The 25,245-nt window shown below is 37.8% G+C and overlaps 1 protein-coding gene across 5 annotated transcripts in view; it reads right to left on the bottom strand.

Annotated features, from left to right (window-relative positions):
* Positions 1-732: 732 nt before the first annotated feature.
* LOC311304620 (GDP-L-fucose synthase-like) overlaps positions 733-25,245 on the bottom strand; it is a 36,456-nt gene continuing 11,943 nt past the window's right edge. For 4 of the 5 annotated variants that reach the window (XM_084431753.1, XM_084431755.1, XM_084431754.1 and 1 more), the window contains 8 exons: positions 11,495-11,609; positions 11,277-11,405; positions 9,660-9,733; positions 1,862-1,995; positions 1,640-1,771; positions 1,440-1,519; positions 1,185-1,284; positions 733-1,078 (listed from right to left, as the gene is read on the bottom strand). In XM_084431753.1, coding sequence (XP_084287879.1) covers positions 1,023-1,078; positions 1,185-1,284; positions 1,440-1,519; positions 1,640-1,771; positions 1,862-1,995; positions 9,660-9,733; positions 11,277-11,405; positions 11,495-11,609 — 820 coding nt within the window. In that variant the 3' untranslated portion in view covers positions 733-1,022. Of the gene's footprint in view, positions 1,079-1,184; positions 1,285-1,439; positions 1,520-1,639; positions 1,772-1,861; positions 1,996-9,659; positions 9,734-11,276; positions 11,406-11,494; positions 11,610-23,190; positions 23,261-25,245 lie in introns of those variants that run through there. The other variant, XM_084431756.1, reaches the window with a different exon arrangement.

Genomic DNA, 25,245 nt, shown 5'->3' with positions numbered 1-25,245 from the left:
ACCGGTCTTATATCAGCCAGGAGGCAGAAAGAGGAAGGAGTTTAATGTGATCATTCAAGCGCAAGAAGACGCGAAAGAGAATTGAATTCGGATGCCGCCTCTCAGATAATGGACAACTAATGAATTTAGTTCTCTTTCGCGTTGTTTTGTGTTTGAAAGGACAAATATACACAAAATTACGTCAAGATATCCTCGTAAACACAGTATAGGTTTGGTTTTTAAGTCAATGTAAACAGATGAGAAAGACAATGCATGCGTTACAGTATATGGGCTGGATTTACCTCATATTGTATAGTCTTAAAGTGACAGCAGCCTAATAATCCTGCTGCAATCTGTGTCATTAATGTTAACCAAAGAACAAAAGAAAAGGAAAATTACTCACTTTACCATATTGGAATACCTTAATGGAAACTGGGAATCGGTAAGAATTAGGATTGCTAAAATTCGAATGAGACCAACCCTATTAGCTAAATGACAATAAATTAATAACAAAAACAAAGAAAATGAAATGACACAAAAGTGTGGTCGCTAAAATTTAAAATTATTTTTTAAATGTATTTTAGTGTGTCCTGTTTTTTCTTCATTTATATTTGTAAATCTAACTTCTCTTCATGGCTTGGATTTGGATGAAAGTATCTTGAAATGAAAACTGCTGATTTTCTAGACATGTATGAATTTGGGAACCTTAAAATATAAAAAAAACTCTGTATATAAAAAAGACATTAAACAACATAATTTAGAATTTGAATGTATTATAGCAATTCACAGTACAGATCATTAGACAGTAAACCCAGAACATACCCTGATTGACAGATTAGTAAAAGAAAATGTAGAGCAGCAAACACAGCGGAGCCCACAAATAAAAATCCAAACAAAACACTTTAAATAAATATGAAAAGAGCACTGGAAGTGTTTACTGATTTCATTTTTGTAAAAATGAATGGTTGTTTGAAAGGTGTTTGATAAATCATTGGTTTCCAGCATTAAGATGCTCCCCCACCGCAAATGAGATGTGAAGTTCTTCATTTACGGATGATGTCATAATTGGCCGCTAACCAATCGCACGTCTCCTTGACGGCTGTAAAAGGAAAGCACTTATAAAGGTTCTTGTTTTGGTTTCTGCTTTTTACTACTATTGAAAAAACATTTAGTAAATGCTGAATCGAGAAGTGAAGATTGATCACCTGCTTTGAACGGTGTGAACTTGAAGTCTGGCAGGTATTTGCGTAGTTTGGCGTTACTGGCGGTTTTCTTGATCTGGCCGTCTGATTTACTAGTGTCATACTGAGAGCGGTTAGTTAAGGGTTAAAGGGTTTAAAGCTCAACAGCTCAAGAACAATCTGGACAAAATGTCTTATTTTGAGTTCCACAGAACAAAGATAGCAGATCTGTCAGCTGTAAAAAATAACTGCAGACAATGTTTATATGTGAAAGGATACAATCACTTCACCTTTAAACCCAAACCCTTCAACCACAGCGTCCACAGCGTCCTTTATGGTCAACTCATCCTCCTCTCCGACTAGAGAGAAAGACACAAACGCAAAGAAAATCAAGAGAGACATGATCTTGATATTTGATCAGCCATTGAGCTCTGATGAAACAGATCCAATATGTGTGATGTCAAACACTCGTCGAGTACCTGACGCAATGATGGGCTCCACCTCGTCATACTCCCTCAAAACCCACACAAACAGACGAGCCAGATCCACAGAATAGATGAACTGACGAAGGGCGCAACCTGAACCCCAGACCTGCAGAGGTTTACCTTCCTCTACAAAACACACACAAATTTACCAACATGTGGGACGCTCTGAATGTGACTGTGGCTTCAGATTGTTCCAGAAAGTTAAACATGTCTCACTCTTTGCCAGGTACGTCTTGTGTACCAACCCCGGCATCACGTGGCAGTCCTCAATGTTGAAGTTGTCATGTGGTCCAAATATGTTGGTAGGGATGACAGCTGTGTAACGCAGACCGTACTGCTGAAAACACGCCCTAATGGACACACACACACACACACACACACACACACACACACACACACACACACAAACACAAACACACACACACACTTAAAATACTGTATTTGGAAACATTTCAGGTACATATCAGTTTTTCTTTTTCTTTTTTTTAATAAATAATATTAATTAATTATCATTAGCACATGTCAGACTCCAGTCCTGGAGGGCCACTGTCCTGCAGAGTTTAAAGCAGAACTTGGTAACTTTTTTAACTTAATAAAACTGTCTAGAAATCATTTGGATGGTTAAACAACCTGTTCTGGTGATATTGGTGACTTTCCCCGCTCCCCCCAGCGTTCCCAGGCGGAAAACCAACCTTGCAACTTGGGGACTACCGTCCCGGCAAAATAGAAATTGGAAGTCTTGCGAGAAGCGAGAACGAGAACGAGCACGAAACACGAATTGCTTTACGGCAATTCGACATAAACACACACGCATGTATGATGTATTACCCATAGACAGTATAAGAAGGTATTACAGATTACCCACCTCGGTAGACATAGCTCCACACGATACAGTTGGCTTGCTCCGATCAAAACAAACGCACATGAGCAGCGGTAGAGAGGGGGAGGAGGCCGCCGCAAGTGAGTTTTTTACGACCGTGTTGTGAAATATACGCCCCCCCACAGCTGTAGGGGAAAACATGCGACAACAAAAGGGAAAATCAGCGAAGAAGTGACTAGAGTTCGCTAGAGTTGCCGAGTTCTGCTTTAAAACACCAGCACCAAACACCTGCCTGGAAGTTTCTAGTAATCCTGAAGAACTTGAATAGCTGGATCAGCCGTGTTTAATTACGGTTGAAGCTAAACTCTGCAGGGCTGTGTGGCCTTCCAGAAACTTAGTAAACTATACAGGAAACCCTCTCTCTGGGTAGGCCTACTGTACATTATATAATGTTAAAATTAACAATAGAGCCAAAACTATAAAAACCAACTGCTGTGTATTTTCAGATATAATAACCCACACTCAAATAACAACTTTGTTGTATACAATCGTTTAAATTGCGCATAAGCAATATTTTTTTATATAAACCTTCTAATGATATACATTGATTGTCCAACCCCTATTGCAAATCAGGTTTATTGGCAAGATTTACAGACTTTCAGCTGTTTGCAATGAACAAATCAAACAAAAGTATTTGAAATAGCTCAACAACACCACAAATGTTTCAAGTGGTTTCCCCAAATTCAACTGAAAATGCAACTTGTAATGACTTCTGCGGTCTCAAAAGTATGCATTATTCAGTCAGTGTATATACACTGCCCGGCCAACAAAAAAGTTGCTGTTTGGATTTAAAAAGGCAAATTCTTAAGAGTCTATGATTGGATCATTATTGCTGTGATTATTATGTTTTTAGCATGATATATGTTTGGCAACAGTTTTTCTAAGCCTAATTGATGGAGTGTATAGCTTTTCATTCCTTAAACAATACATGTAGGAAGACACATCATGGCCATATCAGGATGACAATGTCAAGATTGATCAGGCTCAAATTGTGAAAGAATGGTTGGGAGGAGCATAATTAAAGAATCATTTTTAATCGAATCAATTCAATTCAATCAATCAATCAATCGAGTCCAGACCTTAAAGGGCACCTATTATGCAAAATTCACTTTTACATGGTGTTTGAACATAAATGTGTGTTGACAGTGTGTGAGCAAAACCACCCTAGAATGATAAAAATCCACCCAGTGGTTTTTTTACAATCTCAATAAATCATAAGCACTGTCTCAGAACGAGCTGTTCTCAGATTCGGCGCTATGTGACGTAGAATTGAGCAGGCCCCTCCCACGACTGTTGAGTGACACTTCAGTTTGAGCCTAGACCCGCCCTGAGTGAGCTGGACACAGAGTCCGCCATTGTTCGACGCTTGAGCAGCTGTAGACAAGAATGTCTCCTAAGCGATTGAGGTGTGTTGTTGATGGATGTAAGAATGAACATAGCAGTCTTCATTTACTACTGTTGTTACTCAAGGATGGATCTCTACTGTTTGTGATCAAGCTTACACTCTCCGGAGCAACAGGCCTAACGTGACTGGACACGGAAGAAATGAAAGTGCGAGCGCGCTCTTTATGACAGCTCTTCGAGTCATTTTACGGATATAAGGTTTACCAGTTTATTTAGCACCCACTGAAAAGGTGTGTATATTTGTTTACTGTTAGTTGTAACGAGTGTTTTTGTGTACTTCGCTGTGTAGGCTATGTTGTTGATAATGAAAGGGAGAGAGAGAGAGAGAGAGAGAGAGAGTTTATGGATAAGACTTTAATGCGTACTATACTGCGCATATACTTTGTTTATTCAGGTCTTACAGAGATTCTCTGGAGTAAAACTAAGGCTTCATCTTTTGTGTGATGTACAATAAACTTCACTGAACTCGTCAGTATATTTTGGTCATCATTCGGATGGGTTTTGCTACAGCAGGCTTGTATTAGTGGATAAAAGCAGATGACAAATAAGTTATAACCATAATTAAACTGTTCTATGTCCATACAGCATATATTCTCTGGCTCTGTGGGCATTATTGTCCGACTCCGAGTCGAAATGAACACCGCAACTCAGAGTTTCTGTTCTGATATTATCAGATGAGATTGTCCTGACTCTGAGCGCGAGCTCGTGGGGCTCCGCCCCCTGTGCCGTGCAGCAGCAGTTAATTTGCATTTAAAGGGCACACACTAAAACAGCGCGTTTTTATGAGCTCCAAAAAATTACAATTTAAACATGCTGTAAAAAATTATCTGTTGGGTATTTTGAGCTAAAACTTAACATACATACTCTGGGGACATCAGAGACTTATTTTACATCTTGTGAAAAGAGTCATAATAGGTGCCCTTTAAAGTCATTGAAAGTCTTTGGGATGTGCTGGAGGAGACTTTACAGAGTGCTGGACTCTTGCATTGTCAATACAAGCTCTTGATCAAAAATTGATGCACCTCTTGATGGAAATAAGTGTTGTGATGTTATTGATATCAAGAGGTGCATTTATTGGTACTTTTTGGTAATTATAGGACTTACTAATTGACTTAATTATAACATAGCATACTTGTTACTGGATCTTAGTGCTGCATTTGATACTATCGACCACAAAATTCTTTTGAATAGACATGTTCGAAATTCGAAAATTATGTTGCCATTAGTGGAATTGCATTGGCATGATTTAAGTCAGACTTATCTGACCGTTATCAGTTTGTAGCAGTAAATGAAGAGATGTCATACTGATCACTAGTTCAGTATGGAGTACCACAAGACTCAGTACTAGGACCTTTTATTTTCACCCTGTACATGCTACCCTTGGGAGATATCATTTAGGATGCATGGTGTGAGTTTTCACTGTTATGCTGATGATCAAGGGCGAAATTGTCAATCACACATTGGAGGGGACAGCTGTGTACTTGGTACCTCTAGGGGGGTCCGGGGGCATTCTCCCCCGGAAGAAAATTTTGTACATTTTAAAGGTAAATTCATTAATCTGGTGCACTTTGAGTCACCCGAATCCACTGTTAAAAATAAATTATCCACCCGCAAACCGCCCGAACCTATGATATTCTCTGATTTAGATATCTGCATCTGATCATCACATTACAATTATTCAAATTCTTAGTGTTAAGCATGATAATATGGTAACATATCACACTGACATGCTGATTTAAAATGAACATTTATTTAAAATAAAAGTTCTTCTTTTGGCAAAATTATATTTCCTTAATAGCCTAAACAGAGGCTTTACTCCCTTCAAACTTAAAATTGTCCATTTTTCATTACATCACTGTTTGAAAACACTCAGAATAGTTTTTTGTACCTTTATAAAGGGCATTTTCCCCCCTAATTTTATTAACTGTATGCTCCATCTTTCATTTCAAATTCTTAAATTTGATAAATATATCCAATTAAAATAATAAGACACTAGGCTGTTACCAATCAAATTAAATAATTTACATTGAAAAATTATAACTGTATTAAATTAGATTATTTAAAATATTTTTATAACCGCAACAGAACCATCACGGTGGGGAAAGTGTATCTGACCATGTGACTGTCTGTCCGAGTTTTGTCGAGAGCCGGAGGCGGCACGAAATTTGACGGAGGCAGCCGCCTCATAATTCTCTATGCAGGAAAAACTCTGGCAATACCCATAAATGGAAACATAAATTTACAACTGTACTTCGGTTTCTCTGCGAGGACACCGCCGTCACCTGCCATATGAGATTTCACCATGTGAGACGACGATACCGCCGTCACCTGCTCTGTCAGATTTCGCGCTCCTAACTCTTCTTCTGTTTGGTGTTTCCTAACTCACTGACGGTGCACGAGCTACTAAAGGTATAGGGAAAACATGACATGGATTTCAGGAGAAATAGGTTTTGTTAATGTATAGTGTAAGGCCAGTCGAATGGATTTGGGAAATGGACCGGCCGGGATTTTATATTTTCGGAGCTGGAAAGAAAGACGTATTTGCAATCACATCGATATTGCCCGCATAATCATACAGTATGATCAAATATTGGGGGGGACAAATTGTCCTTCTTTGAATATTGGGGGGGACACGTCCCCCTGTCCCCCCATAGAATTACGCCTATGCTGATGATACTCAGATCTATATTTCTTCGTGTCCTGACGAAACTTACCAATTCACAAAATTAACGGAAAACGTAGATGATATAAAAAGAGCTTTGCTCTCAATGCCAAATGCGGAACAGTTAGTTCATGCGTTCATGACCTCAAGGCTAGATTATTGTAATGCTCTGCTGGGTGGTTGCCCTGCACGCTTAATAAACAAACTCCAGCTGGTCCAAAACGCAGCAGCTCGAGTTCTTACTAGAACCAGGAAGCATGACCATAATAGCCCAGTTCTGTCAACACTGCATTGGCTCCCTATTGAGCATTGTATACATTTTAAAATCTTGCTAATTATTTACAAATCACTAAACGGTTTATCTCCCTAGTACTTGAGCAAGCTCTTAACGCATTATAGTCCTTCACGTTTTTTGTGATCTCAAAATTCTGGCCAGTTGATAATAATACCTAGAATATCAAAATCAACTGCGTGCGGTAGATCCTTTTCCTATTTAGCACCAAAACTCTGGAACAGTCTTCCTAGCATTGTTCGGGAAGCAGACACACTCAATTTAATTTAATTTCAATTTTGTCAATTTGAATCTAGACTAAACACATCTCTTTAACCTGGCTTACACATAACACATTATCAATTTCTATTACTCAAATCAGTTAAATGATTGTAGGCTGCATAAATTAGGTCAGCCGGAACCAGAACACTTCCTATAACACCTGATGTACTCGTTACATCAGAATAAGAATGGCATTTACGCTAATATTAGTCTTAGGACCTGTGCCTAGACACACAACGACACAACCACAACTCAGGCCTGAATGTCAGCTGAGATTGTGTCAACTAGACTCTCCCATGTGAAGACCTCATCAACACAACAGCCAGTGGCACTGATCTTCAATAAACCCGTCTCCATACCGGCGTGATGAATCCGATCTTCAACCAGATAGAACTGGATAAATATTTTGAATGCTCCTGATCCACAATCTGAATTCTGACCTGTAATGCTGCCTGAATCTTAACCATGTTCATTTCATGTTCATTGTATGAGAACTGAACTGAGCTGGACGATGACATCACGGTTTTCTCCAGAGTGGCTATGTATAATATAAATGAACTTAATAACTTTTTTACAACAAAAATGAAGTTTCACAGAACTTACTTAAGCTGGACTGTGACGCTATTTCCTTATCTCTGTAAAGCTGCTTTGAAACAATCTGTATTGTAAAAAGCGTTATAAAAATAAATGTGACTTGACTTGACTATGACGATGACCACTCCCTGCTCTTCGGCAGTCGCAGACATTAAAGTGTAGTCAGATGAAGGCCATTGTGGAGGGGGCAGTCTCTTGTCATCCTCCTCTTCCTCTGGCGCTAACGCCGGTCTTTTTTTTTTTTGGCTAGTCGAAATTCTGAATGACCGGTAACTTAAAAATGTAGAAGCCAAATTGGCCAGTGAGTGAAAAAGTTCATTTCAAACCCTGTTTATTGGTGAAGAATGAGACATGGACATGAGATGACTGCAACAGCGGGGTCTTGCTTTTACTGAAATCAAAGTCAATGATCCCCCCCACAGCCCACACACATTAAAAAATGAATCATGAGTCTTGTAATTTTCATTAAAAAAATTGAGGTGATCATTAAAAATATTGTGTATATTTTATTAAGAAAATTGTGGTTCTGTGTTTTATTGAAAATATTGAGAACATTTCACGAATAGCTAGGGCTGTCAAACGATTAATCGCGATTAATCGCATCCAAAATAAAAGTTTGTTTTTACATAATACATGTGTGTGTACGGTGTATAATTATTTTCTATATATAAATACACATGCATGTATATATTTAAGAAATATTTGCATGTATATACTGTGTATATATATTTATGTTATATATAATTTATATTATATATAAATATTTTATATATAAATAACACATTTTCTTAAATATATATATGCATGTGTGTGTATTTATATATAGAAAATAATTATACTCCGTACACGGACATAAATTATGTAAACACAAACTTTTATTTTGGATGCGATTAATCGCGATTAATCGTTTGACAGCCCTACTAATAACACAAGAGATGCATTTTCCTATTTTTTTTAAGGAAACAAACACAATTTTAAGGCTTGAATTGAGGAACTGATAAACCTCATAAAATTAAGGAAAAGGGGCTACCTATTTATTTTAAGAGAATTAGCTCATTTATTGTGGGCTCAAATCATGCGGTTTTATTTAGAGACACCATTGTTTGTTCCCAGCATGCTTTGCACATGGCTGGAAATGGAGAGTAAATCTTGAAATTAAGTGTTATTTCATGTGTTTTTGAGTAAAGGGAAACATCTGTTAATGTTTAATGTTCAGGTATGTTTGACATTAGAAAGAGTTTCTATTATGTTAAAGTTTTGATCGTTACCATTGTGCAGAAGAGTAGGGCTTATGGTAAGGTTGTGAATAACTGCATTTTTTAAATATTCTGAAGCATATTGTTACATACATGTAGCAATAACTCTGCTAATGATAGTGCAGTAACAAGTTTGATTCTGTGCTGTCCTAGCAGCATACAGTCTTTTTATAAAACAATATATCTCAAATTTAAATATAAACAGGTCATATCCATTCACTTGACTTCACACAATTATGAGAATAAAAAATACTTCAAATAAAAAAGCACATTTCACTAAAAAAATTGTAATTCATTATGTCATAGACTAAATAAATTAGGGCATTTTACATGATTTATTCAGGTAGATTCCATGAATGAAATCAAGCTTTAACTACTCAAAAATATTATGTGTAATATTGTTACCATAAGTAAATAGCAGTAACATTTTTTACACACACACAAAAAAAAAAACCTCCAGGGGAAACTTTTGTGGTCATGATGTGACTTCATCATGACCTCATCAGCCACTCCCACTGTAAACAAACAGCCTGATGGGTTTTTAAAAGTAGGCTTCTTTTTTTTTTTTTTTTTTTTTATAAATCAAAATTTCATAATAGACATGTGATCTGAGATACACCCATTCAAGAACAAATTAACTTTGACACTAAGAGATCAAATCTCACCTGTTGTGGACATCAATCATGCGTTTGGCGTAGGCATAACCGTAATTAGACTCATGTGGGGCACCGTTGTGCATCTGACAGAGACAGAAAGAGAGAAATACGTCTGTAGAAGTTACAGAAACACAATTAATGCAAACAGACTCATGAAACCAATCAGACACTGGCTTAAATCACTCACATTCATGCTTTTTTAATCAGTATTTCTCACCATGATGGGACGGGACAAACACCCAACTGGTATTTTTGACATATAAATTTTGGTGCAAATATGATATAAATGATTATAGAAATTATATAAATAAATTAAATTAATGCTTTCGAGTTTCTGACATCAAAAACCCAAAGGTCGTTTTTACAGTTTAGTCTTTATTTACTGTGGAGGAAATTTGAGTTGAATTAACGAATATTACAATATCAAGAAACACATCTTGTGATGTTTTTTCAAAGGAGAACACACCCAACATCTGCTTATTAAAGTGTTATCATGGTTGGGTGACTGTAATGAAAACGCAGGAGGAAGGAGTAAACGACAAAAGCAGTTTTTAAAGGTGCAGTATGTAATATTAACAGCTAGTGGTTGAACTGGATACTGCAGGCCACATATAAAATATTGGAGAGATGTTTCCCGCCCCGTCCTCCTCAGAGTCGACTCACTCGAGGACATGCAACAGGAGCATGCGCAATCCACAAAGGAAGGCGGGGAGACTTACATAGTTGATTTATTCATGTTTTAATATGCTCCCATTTTAGGTGGATGCCAAGGCTTTTTAGGTTGGGTAGAATCTGCAATCTCTGACCCAGTTCATTTGCTGGCTTTCACGGCTGCAATACACTGTGTTTTCTGGGCAGTATAGTATTTTAAATAAACAGTATAGACTGATGCATGAAAATGTATTGAACTTTTAAATGAAATGTATAAATATATATATATATTAATTAAAACATTACAGGACAAATGTGTGTGTGTGTGTGTGTTTATTAATATACCCTAGAAACATGTCATGTAAATTTAATAAGTAACACTTCACAATAAGCTACCATTTAAACTAACTTTCATGAACTAACAATATGAAATATTTTTACAGCGTTTATTGGTATTTGTAAAAAAAATATATTAATTGACGTTAGTTACTTTAGAGCATTAATCAAACATAAGTTTTGTAAATGTATTTGTAGTAAATTACTGAAATTAACAGACCTAACAATAAACAATACTTCTACAGCATTTATTAATCTACGTAAATGGCACTGACAACCTGTCCATCATCTTTAAATATCAACACTATAAGACCAGGCCTGGTTCCAGAATCAAATCACAGAGGGTGATTCTAGTAAAGCGCAGGTGTAACATGTAAACAGCGCTTTAAATAGTTGGCACTTTACATGTCTTGCTAGCTTTGACGTTAACCTAGATAGATGTGTGATTTTATATCGGCGCATATAAAGTGTTTGTGCGGAATGTGGAAGGAACAACACACTGGTTCAACCCCTAGTTACAAGTGAGTTAAAGTGTGTGTGTGTGTGTGTGTGTGTGTGTGTGTGTGTGTGTGTGTGTGTGTGTGTGTGTGTGTGTGTGTGTGTGTGTGTGTGTGTGTGTGTGTGTGTGTGTGAATTTACCATGGTCTCATCTATCGGGTAGGTGGTTTTATCTGGAAAAACACACGTAGACAGACAAGAAACGACCTTCACCACCCCGAACTCCTGAGACATGTACAGCACATTGTCATTGATGTGCACATTATCTCTCTGAAAACAACAAAACAATACAGTCAATGTACAGTTCAATTATACAACAGTGATATTTCCAACCTTATACTACTTAATGTTATAATTACCCAGAAGTCCAGGTTCTGTCTCATGTTTCTGTAAAGCCCGCCCACCATGGCGGCCAAATGAATGACGTGTGTCGGACGATGTTTCTGGAAAACCGATCTCGTCTCTTCAGCGCTCCTGAAACAGCACATGTAAATACAGTTATCATGCAATTGACACAAATGAAAACTCTTATATTTGAGCTCATTCTTTGTATAGATTCCATTCATCAACTAATATGACGCTTGTAAACACTAAGAAAGAACTAAATAATTGTTTTTTTTGGAACAATTAAATAGAAGCTAATTCGGTTAAGTGATTAGGGAACATTGCACAGTTTTCTATAACTTGAGCTTAGAATATAAAGTACATGTTATATGTGATGATTTGATATTGTATTGATTATTGGTGTATATGCAAAATCTTTCTTATTTGAATCTATTCAATTTTATTATTTTTATTGATGTCTTATATTCATTTTTTTTTCTTACAATTCTCTTACATGATTTTTCCTTGGTATCAAAGTGCATCTGTTTTCATATCTACAGACATGACATAATGCAAGATCTGCTATATTCTCTTAAAAGTGTTAAAACCATAAATTCTCCAATAGGGTCTAGCGGCAGACTTGCACTTGCACTTTCACTCGTCACGTCACTAGCAATCGCCACCTGCAGTCTCCACTGACCAATTCAGAATTACTTCCAACCGAATTCAGCAATCATTGCCATATGTATACATATCATTTTTGTCAATATATAATTATACGCTATGTTTAAACTTTAAATCGCTGATATGCAATTTCTGTCAGGACCACAATCATCAAATACAATTGACAATTAGCATACAGTTTGGATTGGTGGTATGGTTCTGTTCTGGGCAAGAACTCCCTGCGCATCCATGCAGTCTAGCATCAATAAACCCCCTTAGGGTAAACTGAACAGAACCAATGAGAATGTATTGTAAATTAGGGGGCCCTATTTTAACTATCTAAGCGCATGGTCTAAAGTGCACGGCACAATTGCACTTAAGGCGTGTCCAAATCCACTTTTGCTAGTTTAGTTTAGTTGTGCTTGCGCCATGACGGATTCGCTATTTACATGGAGGAATTTGCAAGTGGAAAGACTGAACGCTTCTCTAGTGAGGAAACGGATCTGCTCATGTGAGAGTTTAAAGACCATCTACAGGACAAGCCGGATTCCACCATATCTTTATGTACACAATATTAATCTTTTACATTGTAATCCTTTTATTTGTAATAATTGGCTAGTTTGTGTGCTGCTGCGCGTCCCTGTGTGTGTAATAAGCAGAGTGTGTGTGTAATAAGCAGAGTATGTGTAATAAGTGTACGGTCGTTGTGGACCCACCTATAGGCGCATATTACTCCATTGACTTTAGACCAGGTTTTTGTTGGTCAATGGCTCAGTCTATTTCAGTTGCCTCAAAATAGCAACGCGCCAACAATGCGCCTGAACGCATAATGGGCGCATAAATAGGCGCAAATGCATTTGCTATTTAAACAACGTGGTGCAGGACGTGAAAATGAAAACTGCGTCGGGCTGAAACTAGCAAAAAACACTTGTGTTGCGATTGGCGCTGTACTGCGCCGGGTGTATGGTAGGGCCCAGGGACTTTCAAGTCTGCCCTGCTTGGTGTCTGGGGAAGCGCTCAGTCCATTTTCAGGCTCTGGGTCTGAGAATTATAGGAATTTTTCAGGAATCCACCAGGGAAGGTCTGTCATGAGGAGCATGAGTTCTGGGAACCAGATCCGGGTGGGCCAGTAAGGCGCAACCATCAAGACCTGGGGCCTCATTTATAAACGTTGCGTACGCACAAAAGAAGGCGTACGCCGCTCTCTACGCAATAATTGGTATTTATAAAAAGCAAACTTGACGGGAAAATGTGCGGTCCTTCACGCAAAATCTGACCCAGGCGTACGCACAAAAACGGGTGAAATGAGAAATGGCGACACCGTCGGCAGATGGAAGAAGCACGTGAAAGTGTGTGAAAGTGTGTGGAACTGTAGACCGTTGTGTAAAAGAAATGGCAATACTGCCTCTCATAAATAACATGAAGACTTCACAAAGCAAGTCTTACAATTAACAGCCTACACGAACACCCATTTGATCGATCTGCAGTGTAAAACAAACAAAATCAAACGAAGATTACAGCAGAAATGCAAATTAACATATTTGCAAAAAGAAAAGTGAAATATGTTCTGCAATAATATTGGCATGTTATGCAATTCATCCTCATAACACATCTGTAGCTTGTCAGATGCAATCAAATGGATGGTAATAAAATGCCATGATGCCATCACAATGCGTAATGACGCACAATGGCTGATCTTGCGCTTCACGCTTTCGCGTGAGTGAAGTTACGTTTCTTGGTTTTCCTCTCTGTGTTTGCCATGATTTCGCAATCGATGAATATTAACTTGTGGGCGTTTCACTGACTATTTATGGGCAACTATGGGCGTGACATGAAGCCACAAAAGCTGCGCTACATTTAGAATTGATTGTGATTTATTAAGGGAAACCTGCGTAGGATGTGCGTGCGCATGGTTTTATAAATCAGAATATTTTTGTGCGTACGCACGTCCTATGTTTCATCCGTACGCCACTTCTGACGCAAATCCTACGCAAAGTTTTATAAATGAGGCCCCTGCTCCTCATCCTCCCTGACTTTGCACAGTGTCTATGCGAGCAGGCTCACTGGGGAAAACGCATACTTGCAAAGGTTGTATGAAAGTTTTTCATTATTACGAAAAAGCAACTCCTTTTTCAAGAAAGTTTCTCATTATAACGAAAGAATACTAAGAATAACATATTAAGTCATTATTATGAGAAAGAAACTTTCTCAATATAATGAGATAGAAAGTCATAATTGAGAATGTTTATCCTTATTATGACTTAAAGAATTCAATTTTTTACTCAACTGTGTCAGAAACAGGCTTCCATAATAGAAACATTTTACACAAATTTTAAACTTTGAAAACTAAAAGGATTTGTTACCCTGTGGCTTCCTCTGGTGGACAACATTAGTATTACAGCCTTTATCTCTCATTCTCTAGCTGTTATGAATGTTGCATTTATTATATTCCCGCGATAAAGACACAAGTAGCAACAAAAATATTTGCAATACTAAAGTACATTTAATAATTAAACCATTCCATCTTCTTGGCCCCGTTGGAAGTACTTATTCGATTTATATTGTGTCGAGTGCAAGTGACGTCGCAGGCAGCAGAGAATGGTAATTGCAAAATACAAGTGCAAGTCTGCAGCCAGACCCTTCTCATTCGTGCCTTACATGAACATGGTGACCTAATAAGACCTGCTAGGGTACATTTTGTCTTGAGTACATCCTTAATAGTAGGGTAGGCAATTTCGAAGAGGCTAGCAATATATAGCAAGCTAGCTTTGAAAGCATTAGATACCACCCTCCCTTCAGAGTGCCTCTAAAGCCACGCCTCCTTCAAAACTCAGGAACACATACAGCCAGAGTAGATTCTTCAAAGCATCACAAGAGACAGCGTTAAACTACCTCATGTCTCAAAGCACATAACATTACAATAAAAATGACCAAGAAGTTGCACAAGAAGTACTGTAATGTTAAAAAAAAAGAGTTGGATCCAAATGCAGAAATAGTTAAATAACAAAATAAACATAACAAAACCACTGTGACCAGAGAACCAGGGAACCGATAACAGAATGAGCATCACCTAACATACATCCAACAAAGGACAACACCAGACAAAGAACATTCTTCTTCTTCTTCTTCTTCTTCTTCTTCTTCTTCTTCTTCTTCTTCTTGCTGCAGCTTGCATCCATTAGCGTTGCACTACTGCCAGCTTCCGGATTTATTTTCCTGTCGTGTCCATTTACATCATATCCTTCTCATCAGACCTGTTCTTATTAAACAAATTAAAAAACTTTCTCTGCTTTGTTCATTCTCCCCACTTTCCAGTATTTCCTTCATTCCTGTCCCTGTTATTCCAACTTTTCCTAATTCTTCCATCATCTTTTTCCTCTGTTCTTCATATTGTCTACAACTCAACAACACATGCTCTATAGTTTCTGCAACCTGACAATAGCTACAAAAACCAGTTGGATGCTTCCTTATAATGTGTAGTGTGTGTGCCATTCAAATTACTGTGACCTACCCTTAATCTGCTCATAACTATTTTGAATAGCATACAAATGTCTCCCTTTAGTTTCCCTGTCCCGCTGATGATGCCATTCTCTTATGGCTTCTTTCCATATTATACTCTTTCCTTCAGATAATTTGTCTACTCTCTCATTACCCACAATGCCAATATGAGCAGGAACCCAAATCAATTGAATCTCATAACAATTTTTCCCTTATTCGTGTGTATATAGTCAATATTGTATACAGTAAATCCTGGGCCCGGTTTTTCAAAAGGTTTAATCCGGATAAAATTGATCCGGATTTAGTAATCCTTTTTTTTGCGATCCGTGATCACGTAATCCAGCTTACTTTTGAGCCAGTTTTTCAAAGCAACATCGGATTGGATCAATCTGATCCGGATAGGAACTTTTCAGGATCACCAAATCCTGTTTACTAGAGCCTTAAATGGAACCAACAGTGTAGCCTACTGGCTTAGCAAAGAACAGCAGTTGGCAAAATACCGGTGGCCACAAATAACCGTTGTTTATTTTAATTTTAAGAAACAGAAACACTGTAATAAACAGAAACTTTTACTTTCCTTATTTTGTTATAATGTTAAATTGTAGATTTTGTTGTTTTACCATATCTCATTAGATGTGACATGCTTCATATATGCTTCAAATATGAAGAAATGTATATATCATCAGTAAACATTGATTTTGTGATCATTCACTTAAAAAAAAAAACCTCTCTGGTTTTATTTGGTTCGAAAAATCACAACTGAATCCACCCTTCTGATGGGATCAGGATAATCCTGTTTTTTTGGATCAAATAGATCCTAATCCGAGTTCAAAGTTCTGAAAAACCCAAAGGGCAGGTTTGATCCAGATCAAATTTAAGATCGGATTACATGATCTGATCTTAGTTCAGAATCCCTCTTTTGCTTTTGAAAAACCCATTTCCAAGATTTGATCCAATCCGTGATCCAAAATCCCACTGGATTACTTTTGAAAAACTGGGCCCTGGGCCCGGTTTTTCAAAAGGTTTAATCCGGATAAAATTGATCCGGATTTAGTAATCCTTTTTTTTGCGATCCGTGATCACGTAATCCAGCTTACTTTTGAGCCAGTTTTTCAAAGTAACATCGGATTGGATCAATCTGATCCGGATAGGAACTTTTCAGGATCACCAAATCTGGATAACCAGTTCTCAAACAGGATAGGAAATCACAATGTAGAACTATAGATATGTAAAGAGCAACAAGTAGAATAGCCAGTGTGGGGTCAATATAAGTTTATTTTTATTTGAAATGAAAACACACATATTTAAAAAAAAACTAAAAACAAGAAAAACCCCACCCCATCCTCTTCCAGCAGTCCGCTCATTCCATTCTTTGCATTTTTTTTGGTTATTCTGTAATCATTGCATGCATCACTAATAAATATTCTAAAAACAAAAATATTTTCAATTGTGATGAATGACTAATATATCAATTTGTGACAGAATAAAATTTATTGGTTTTGGTCAATTTTGACAGCTGTTTGGGGGATTATTTTATGAGGCCAAACTCTTTCTACTTTGCTGTAGGCCTATACTGAAAGGCTGAATACGTTAAAGCCTACCTAATGACTGTAGCCTGACGGATGAACAAATAAAATGTTTTAAAAAAAAATATTTATAAACACAAATAAAACCTTATGAATAAATATGATATCTTGTAAAATACTGCATGATCCAAATATAGTATTATTTGATACATTTTTAAAGTTTTCATTACATTTTGGGCATGAAATCCACGCTGAATCCACCCTTCTGATGGGATCAGTTTAATCCAGATTTTTTGGATCAAAGTGATCCAAATCCTACAAAAAAGTTCTGAAAAACCCAAACTAAAGGTTTGATCCGGATCAAAACCAAGATTGGATTACGTGATCTAATCCGATTATGTAATCCGTTTTTTCTTTTGAAAAACCCATTTTCAAGATTTGATCCAATCCGTTATCCAAAATCCTAGTGGATTACTTTTGAAAAACCGGGCCCTGGTGACTATTAGACATACCTGTTCTGAGACTGTATAAAGCTGACACTGAATCACTTCCAATTAAAGCTTTATTTATTTTGTTTTTCCTCAATCCATTCTAGTGCCATCATAATAGCGTATAATTCAACTGCATACACACTCAGATCATTTGTGGTTCGTCTGCTTACATCACCTCTTTGATTAAAAATGTAAATTGCAGATCCACTCTTTCCTGTTTCTGGATCCTTTTATCCATCTGTATAAATCTGAACATATTCTTTATATTTAAAGTCTATATATCTATAAAATTCAGCTACCAGATCAGTACCATTGCTTACTTCTTTGACTCGAAGTAACTTAAAATCAACTTCCATGGTTTCTAGCTTCCATACCAGGGTATCAGGCCATATTACAGTTGGGCAGAGCTCCTTTTCATATACTCCCAGTTCTCTCGCTGCCTCATCTCCTATCCACCCAAAACTGAACTTTTGTGCTCTTTCCCTTTCCCAGTTAGCTTGCAGTATTCTTTTGGTTGGATGACTGTCTCCATGTCCTATTAGATTTACCCAATAATTTACAAGCAATTGTTTACGTCTGATGTTCAGTGGCATTTCTCCCGCTTCAACTTGGAGAGCACACACTGGCGATGTTTTTACTGCTCCTAAACATAATCTCCGTGCTTTAGCCTGCATTACATCAAGCCTCACAAGTACAGATTTGGTTGCTGATCCATATGCCACACTTCCATAATCCATCCTTGATCTTATTAAACTTATATATACTTCAGTGATTTATAATCTGCTCCCCATTCTAGTCCTTTCAAACATCTCATTATAATTATTACTTTTTTACACTTATCTTCCACATTCCTAACATGCTCTACCCATGTTAACTTTGTGTCAAAGTGTACTCCTAAAAAGCGGAATGTTTTAACTCTCTCTAAATTACTTCCATATAGTTTTATATAAATATTTTCCTTGATTTTCTTCCCTGTAAAAAACATCACTTTAGTTTTCTCTATAGAAAATGTAACACCCCACTTTATTCCCCACTTCTCAACCTGCTGTATCCCTTCTTGTACGTTTTTAACTATATGTTCTACATTTCTTCCTTTTTTCCACATTGCCCCATCATCCGCAAACAGTGATCTTCCCATAGCTACTGGTATATTTACATATATGTCATTAATCATTACTGAAAATAATGTGGGACTTACGACACTCCCCTGTGGTGTTCTGTTCTCTACAGCATGTTTATTTGACAGGTCTGCCCCTATTTTAACCTGAATCGTTCTTCCTTCCAGGAAATCCTTTATCCATTTAAAAAAATGTCCTCTAATTCCCATATTATGCAATTTAATCATTAATCCCTCTCTTCATAGCATATCATATGCTTTTTCTACATCGAAAAACACTGCCACTACTGTCTCTTTATTTACTTGTATCTTCCAAACATAATACTGCATCCATAGTATTCCTACCTCTTCTAAACCCACTTTGATATTCAACCACCATACCTCTTTTTTCCATAACATACATTAGCCTCTCATTTATCATTCTTTCCATTAATTTACAGACATGAGATGTCAGGGCAATAGGTCTATAACTTGTTGGTTTCCCAGGTTTTCTTATCGGGACAATAATTGCCTCCTTCCAGCTCTTTGGTAGTTTCCCTTCCTCCCACACTTTATTGTACAGCATCAACAACTTATTCTTCCCCTCCTCACTTAACTGTTTCAACATGCTGTAACAAATTTCATCTTTTCTTGGTGCAGTCCATTGCTCTATTTAACTCTCCCTTGTTAAATGGTACATTTTGTTCATCCTCAACATTTCCCATCATCGTAAGTGCCTCTACATTTTTCAGATTTACTTTTCTCTCTGCCTCTCTTCCCTTCTTCAGATAAATTATTAGAGCTGTGCACATTAACAAATGTATTTGCTAACATTTCAGCCTTTTCTTTATTTGTAACTGCAATTTCATTTCTACTACTCAGATCTGGGTAACTCCATTCTCTCTATCTTTTTAATCATCGTCCACACCACTCCTATCTGAGTTGTATTCCCAATTGAGCTACAGTAATTCCTCCAATATGTTCTTTTTGCCTGTCTAATTGTTTTCCTTACTACTGCCTGAGCATACTTATATTGAATCATGTGTATGAAATTGAGTTCTTTCCATTTTAAATGCTTTGTTCCTATTTCTGACTTCTTCTTTACATTCTTCATCCCACCATGGTACTGGTTTCCTCTTTACATTACCTTCACTTTTTGGAATGGACTCTATTGCTGCTGTTATTATAGCTTGCTTTATTTTATTTTCCAGTGCCTCTCATTATTATAATCAATCTGATTCAGACATTTATCACTTTCTTTCTGAAATTTTTCCCAAACAGCCTTCTCAAATATCCACCTTCCTCCTCTTCCTTCTGTACTTTGAGGTAAAGAAATATTGATTTTACACAACACTGGATAATGATCACTTCCTACTGTTCCGTCTTTATAGACTCTCCGATTACATAACGCTGCCAATACTGGAAACCAGTGTGAGGTCAAGTGCAGATTCCTTCCCAGTACTGACCTCTATCCTTGGTTTACTTCCATCATTTAAACATACGAAGTTTTTCTCATCCAATAACTCTTCTATTACTTGTCCATTACTATCCATCTTCTCACTACCCCACAATGCATTATGCGCATTGAAATCGCCACACCATACAATATTATTTCTGTCTTGCCCCTCTATTTCCTAAAGTTTGTTTATTTCTAATTTCCTACACGGATTGTAATAATTTATAGCTAATTTTTTTTCCTTTCACCCCATGTTTCTACTACTACATATTCTTGCTCATTTCCTACACCTAACACCCTGTGCGGAACCCCCTGTCTTACAAATGTGACACATCCGCCTCCACCACCCTCCACCAAGATTTTCCCTATCTTGTCTAACTGATACATATCCATATATGATAAAGTCCAAATTAGGCTTTAACCAGGATTCCTGAATGCATACACTGTAAAAAATTTCTAACCCTCCCAAATCAAAAATTTCAAGTGACCGATAACATCTAAATTTTTCAATTGGCCCAAATGAAATTCTGTAAATTATCAAATTAAATGTACAGATTTTCACTTGGGCCAATTGAAAAATTTAGATGTTATCGGTCACTTGAAATTTTTGATTTGGGAGGGTTAGAAATTTTTTACAGTGTATAACATCTGGCTTTTCTCTTCTACTCTTAATAAATTGCTTAAAATCGTGTCCATTTGCGATCAAGCTTCTTGCATTCCATTGAAGGATTAGCATTACTAAAATTATTAACCCACACATGTTGTCTCTTGACTCGACTGTACACTGAGTTCATCCCTCACTTCTTTCCACTTTAATCCTGTGTGCCGATGCATGGGGCTGTGGTGCTTTATTTTGTCCAGCAGGTGTCTCTGGGTAACACTTTTGTGTCTTCAGGTTAAATGCTGTGACCCAGGTGTGGAGAATTGACGGTGATTAACCATGCTGCTTATAAGATGCTGGCTTTCTCACCTTCGGGAGTCAAAAGCTTGGGGTTTGGTCGCTGCGGTTCTCATGCTGGCTTTCTCACCCTCTCCAGTCCAAGGCTTGATGTTGTTGTTTTTTGCATCTTTATACTTTACTTTTTGTTTGATGTAGTTATGTCTGTTTTCTTGATTAAATACTTGTTGTTTCAAATTTGATTACGTGTTTGGCCTCCCCATTCATGTTGCTACTCCTTGAGCCAAGGGGTCGTAACACCTGTCATATCTAAATGATGTATTGCTGCTTTAACAATAATCTGAATTCTTTCAGTTTAAAGGAGAACTCCGGTCAATTTTAACATTGAGCTCATTTTTTTGTACATTTGGAGTGCTATCAGTACAGAGAACAACGACAAAAATCGGTGTTGCCTACACCGAGTTATCCTGTTTTTAAAATTTGCACCCTGTTGACTTCAATGGGGCAATGTTTAAACCTGCTTTTAGCCTCTTAACATCCTTGACGTGTCATTACAAGTGCACAGGTCATGTGAGTGATTCCTTCGGAGTGAACGCGGGTGAATCTGACTGCAGTAGATGTGAAAGATATGAATAAAAATGATGTTTATTCAGCCAGCGCACATACCTGTATTTACATCCTGTTTTCGGTCTAAGTCCACAGTAATCGATTGTCGAGTTCACGCGCGTAATCATAGGTACTAAACCTATGCGCGTGAACTCGACAATCGATTACTGTGGACTTCGACCGAAAACAGGATGTAAATACAGATATGTGCGCTGGCTGAATAAACATCATTTTTGTCGTTGTTCTCTGTACTGACAGCACTCCAAATGTACAAAAAAATGAGCTCAATGTTAAAATTGACCGGAGTTCTCCTTTAAGATCTGATTTCAGCAGTAGCATTTATCACCCCTGCTATGAATGTCACTATTTTCTTCTTTTCCTCCCATTTTTCCTTCTTTTCTTGTTGACCTTCCCTTGCCACCCTTTTTAGATTTTCTCTGCTCTGATTCTCCTTTTCCTGTTCAGTTCTCTTAACAACCTCAACATAAGAAATGTTTTCCTTTGTTTTTATCTGTTGTACTTTAACTTCTTTTTTCATCACTTCACATCCCCAAAATGCCACACTATGATTCCCTCCACAATTACAACACTTTGGCCTTACTTCCCCACACTTTCCATACTCATGATCCCCACTACACCTAGCACACCTTCTCTTTCCTTTACATACATGAGCCATGTGCCCAAATTCCTGGCAATTATAGCATCTCATTGGTTTAGGTACGTATTCTCTTATGCTGTATCTCATAAACCCATAATATACCTCTTTTGGTACATCCTTTGTTTCAAACTCAACCAACACAGATTCGGTTTCTACTTTTTCAATTCCCCTTGTCATTCTTATTGCACTTTTAACTGATCTGTTCTGCATTCTCAGGTTCTCCACCAACTCTTTCATATTTACAGTAACTGGAATTCCATATATCACTCCCTTACTTCCACCAATTCTTTTCTCCCCCACTCTTACTACTTTTACTATTAAAATTTTTCCAACGCAACTCATCTTCTTTGCTTTTTCCATCTGTACTTCATTATTACATCCTACAAGTAAATTTCCATCTCCCAAAATTCTTGCATATTTCACTTTTTTTCACCTTTTCTCTTATTATTTTGGTTAACTTAAGTGGATCAATTCTTTTAACTCCTACTTCTCCTTCAAATCGTACCACTACGTTAAACAATCTTATTTTGGGATCCTTCCCTTCATCTTCTCTTTCTTCACTTTGCGTCCCAATTGAACTAGCGCATCCTTTTTTCTTTATTTTACGACTAGCCTCCTTATCCCTGCGCACTCTCCCTACCTCCTCCCAATCACTTTCCCTCCTCACATCACTGCCATTCTCCTCTAGTTCACTATAATCAATACCATCCACCTGCCTCCCTGCCATCCCAGCAAAGTTATTAGTTAATGACCGACCAGGAGCTGTGAGACAGTACCGCTACCGCACCTATACAGGCCGTCGGCCGATGCTATCCCACTCCACTCCCTAATCGACTCACCAACCAAGATCACACTTCGAATTCCAACCAGTACAAAAGTTTGTGTCCTCAGATCCGTCTTCCGTGTTGCGAGGTCAAAGAACATGAGAAACACTTGGGTATAAATACACTCAAGGGGAGATTGGCAAACAAGACACACCTGGGAACAATCAGGAACTAATCAATAAGAAAAACTACAAAGGACTACAAAACTTGGCACAGAACAGGAAAGAACAAAAAAGTACACACAAGACAGGAATCATGACAAGTACAAAGAATTGTAATACTTTCCCTTCTTTACTTTCCCTAGTTCCTTACTGTTACATATAGAGAACAAGTATTTGATACACTGCCGATTTTGCAGGTTTTCCTACTTACAAAGCATGTAGAGGTCTGTAATTTTTATCATAGGTACACTTCAACTGTGAGTGACGGAATCTAAAACAAAAATCCAGAAAATCACATTGTATGATTTTTAAATAATTAATTAGCATTTTATTGCATGACATAAGTATTTGATCACCTACCAACCAGTAAGAATTCCGGCTCTCACAGACCTGTTAGTTTTTCTTTAAGAAGCCCTCCTGTTCTCCACTCATTACCTGTATTAACTGCACCTGTTTGAACTCGTTACCTGTATAAAAGACACCTGTCCACACACTCAATCAAACAGACTCCAACCTCTCCACAATGGCCAAGACCAGAGAGCTGTGTAAGGACATCAGGGATAAAATTATAGACCTGCACAAGGCTGGGATGGGCTACAGGACAATAGGCAAGCAGCTTGGTGAGAAAGCAACAACTGTTGGCGCAATTATTAGAAAATGGAAGAATGTACCTTGGTCTGGGGCACCATACAAGATCTCACCTCGTGGGGCATCAATGATCATGAGGAAGGTGAGGGATCAGCCCAGAACTACATGGCAGGACCTGGTCAATGACCTGAAGAGAGCTGGGACCACAGTCTCAAAGAAAACCATTAGTAACACACTACGCCGTCATGGATTAAAATCCTGCAGCGCACGCAAGGTCCCCCTGCTCAAGCCAGCGCATGTCCAGGCCCGTCTGAAGTTTGCCAATGACCATCTGGATGATCCAGAGGAGGAATGGGAGAAGGTCATGTGGTCTGATGAGACAAAAATAGAGCTTTTTGGTCTAAACTCCACTCGCTGTGTTTGGAGGAAGAAGAAGGATGAGTACAACCCCAAGAACACCATCCCAACCGTGAAGCATGGAGGTGGAAACATCATTCTTTGGGGATGCTTTTCTGCAAAGGGGACAGGATGACTGCACCGTATAGAGGGGAGGATGACCGGGGCCATATATCGCGAGATCTTGGCCAACAACCTCCTTCCCTCAGTAAGAGCATTGAAGATGGGTCGTGGCTGGGTCTTCCAGCATGACAACGACCCGAAACACACAGCCAGGGCAACTAAGGAGTGGCTCCGTAAGAAGCATCTCAAGGTCCTGGAGTGGCCTAGCCAGTCTCCAGACCTGAACCCAATAGAGAATCTTTGGAGGGAGCTGAAAGTCTGTATTGCCCAGCGACAGCCCAGAAACCTGAAGGATCTGGAGAAGGTCTGTATGGAGGAGTGGGCCAAAATCCCTGCTGCAGTGTGTGCAAACCTGGTCAAGAACTACAGGAAACGTATGATCTCTGTGATTGCAAACAAAGGTTTCTATACCAAATATTAAGTTCTGCTTTTCTGATGTATCAAATACTTATGTCATGCAATAAAATGCAAATTAATTACTTAAAAATCATACAATGTGACTTTTGGGATTTTTGTTTTAGATTCCGTCACTCACAGTTGAAGTGTACCTATGATAAAAATTACAGACTTCTACATGCTTTGTAAGTGGAAAAACCTGCAAAATCGGCAGTGTATCAAATACTTGTTCTCCCCACAGTATGTGCAGCATGTTTAGTTTTAAAAGACTCTCTAAAAAGGCTTCTTCTCTTTTTACTGTCCTTGCATCCTGCAGATATCTTACTTTTTTGGGGCTTTCTTTCTCTACACTCTGATCTTCACAAACTTCATATGTTAGATACACTACTTTGAATTTTATTATAAT

This window comes from Rutilus rutilus (genome assembly GCF_951802725.1).
Source record: "Rutilus rutilus genome assembly, chromosome: 15".
Classification (NCBI taxonomy): domain Eukaryota; kingdom Metazoa; phylum Chordata; class Actinopteri; order Cypriniformes; family Leuciscidae; genus Rutilus; species Rutilus rutilus.
The sequence above is the reverse complement of the archived record's forward strand: the minus strand, read 5'-3'. Positions and strand labels throughout refer to the sequence as shown.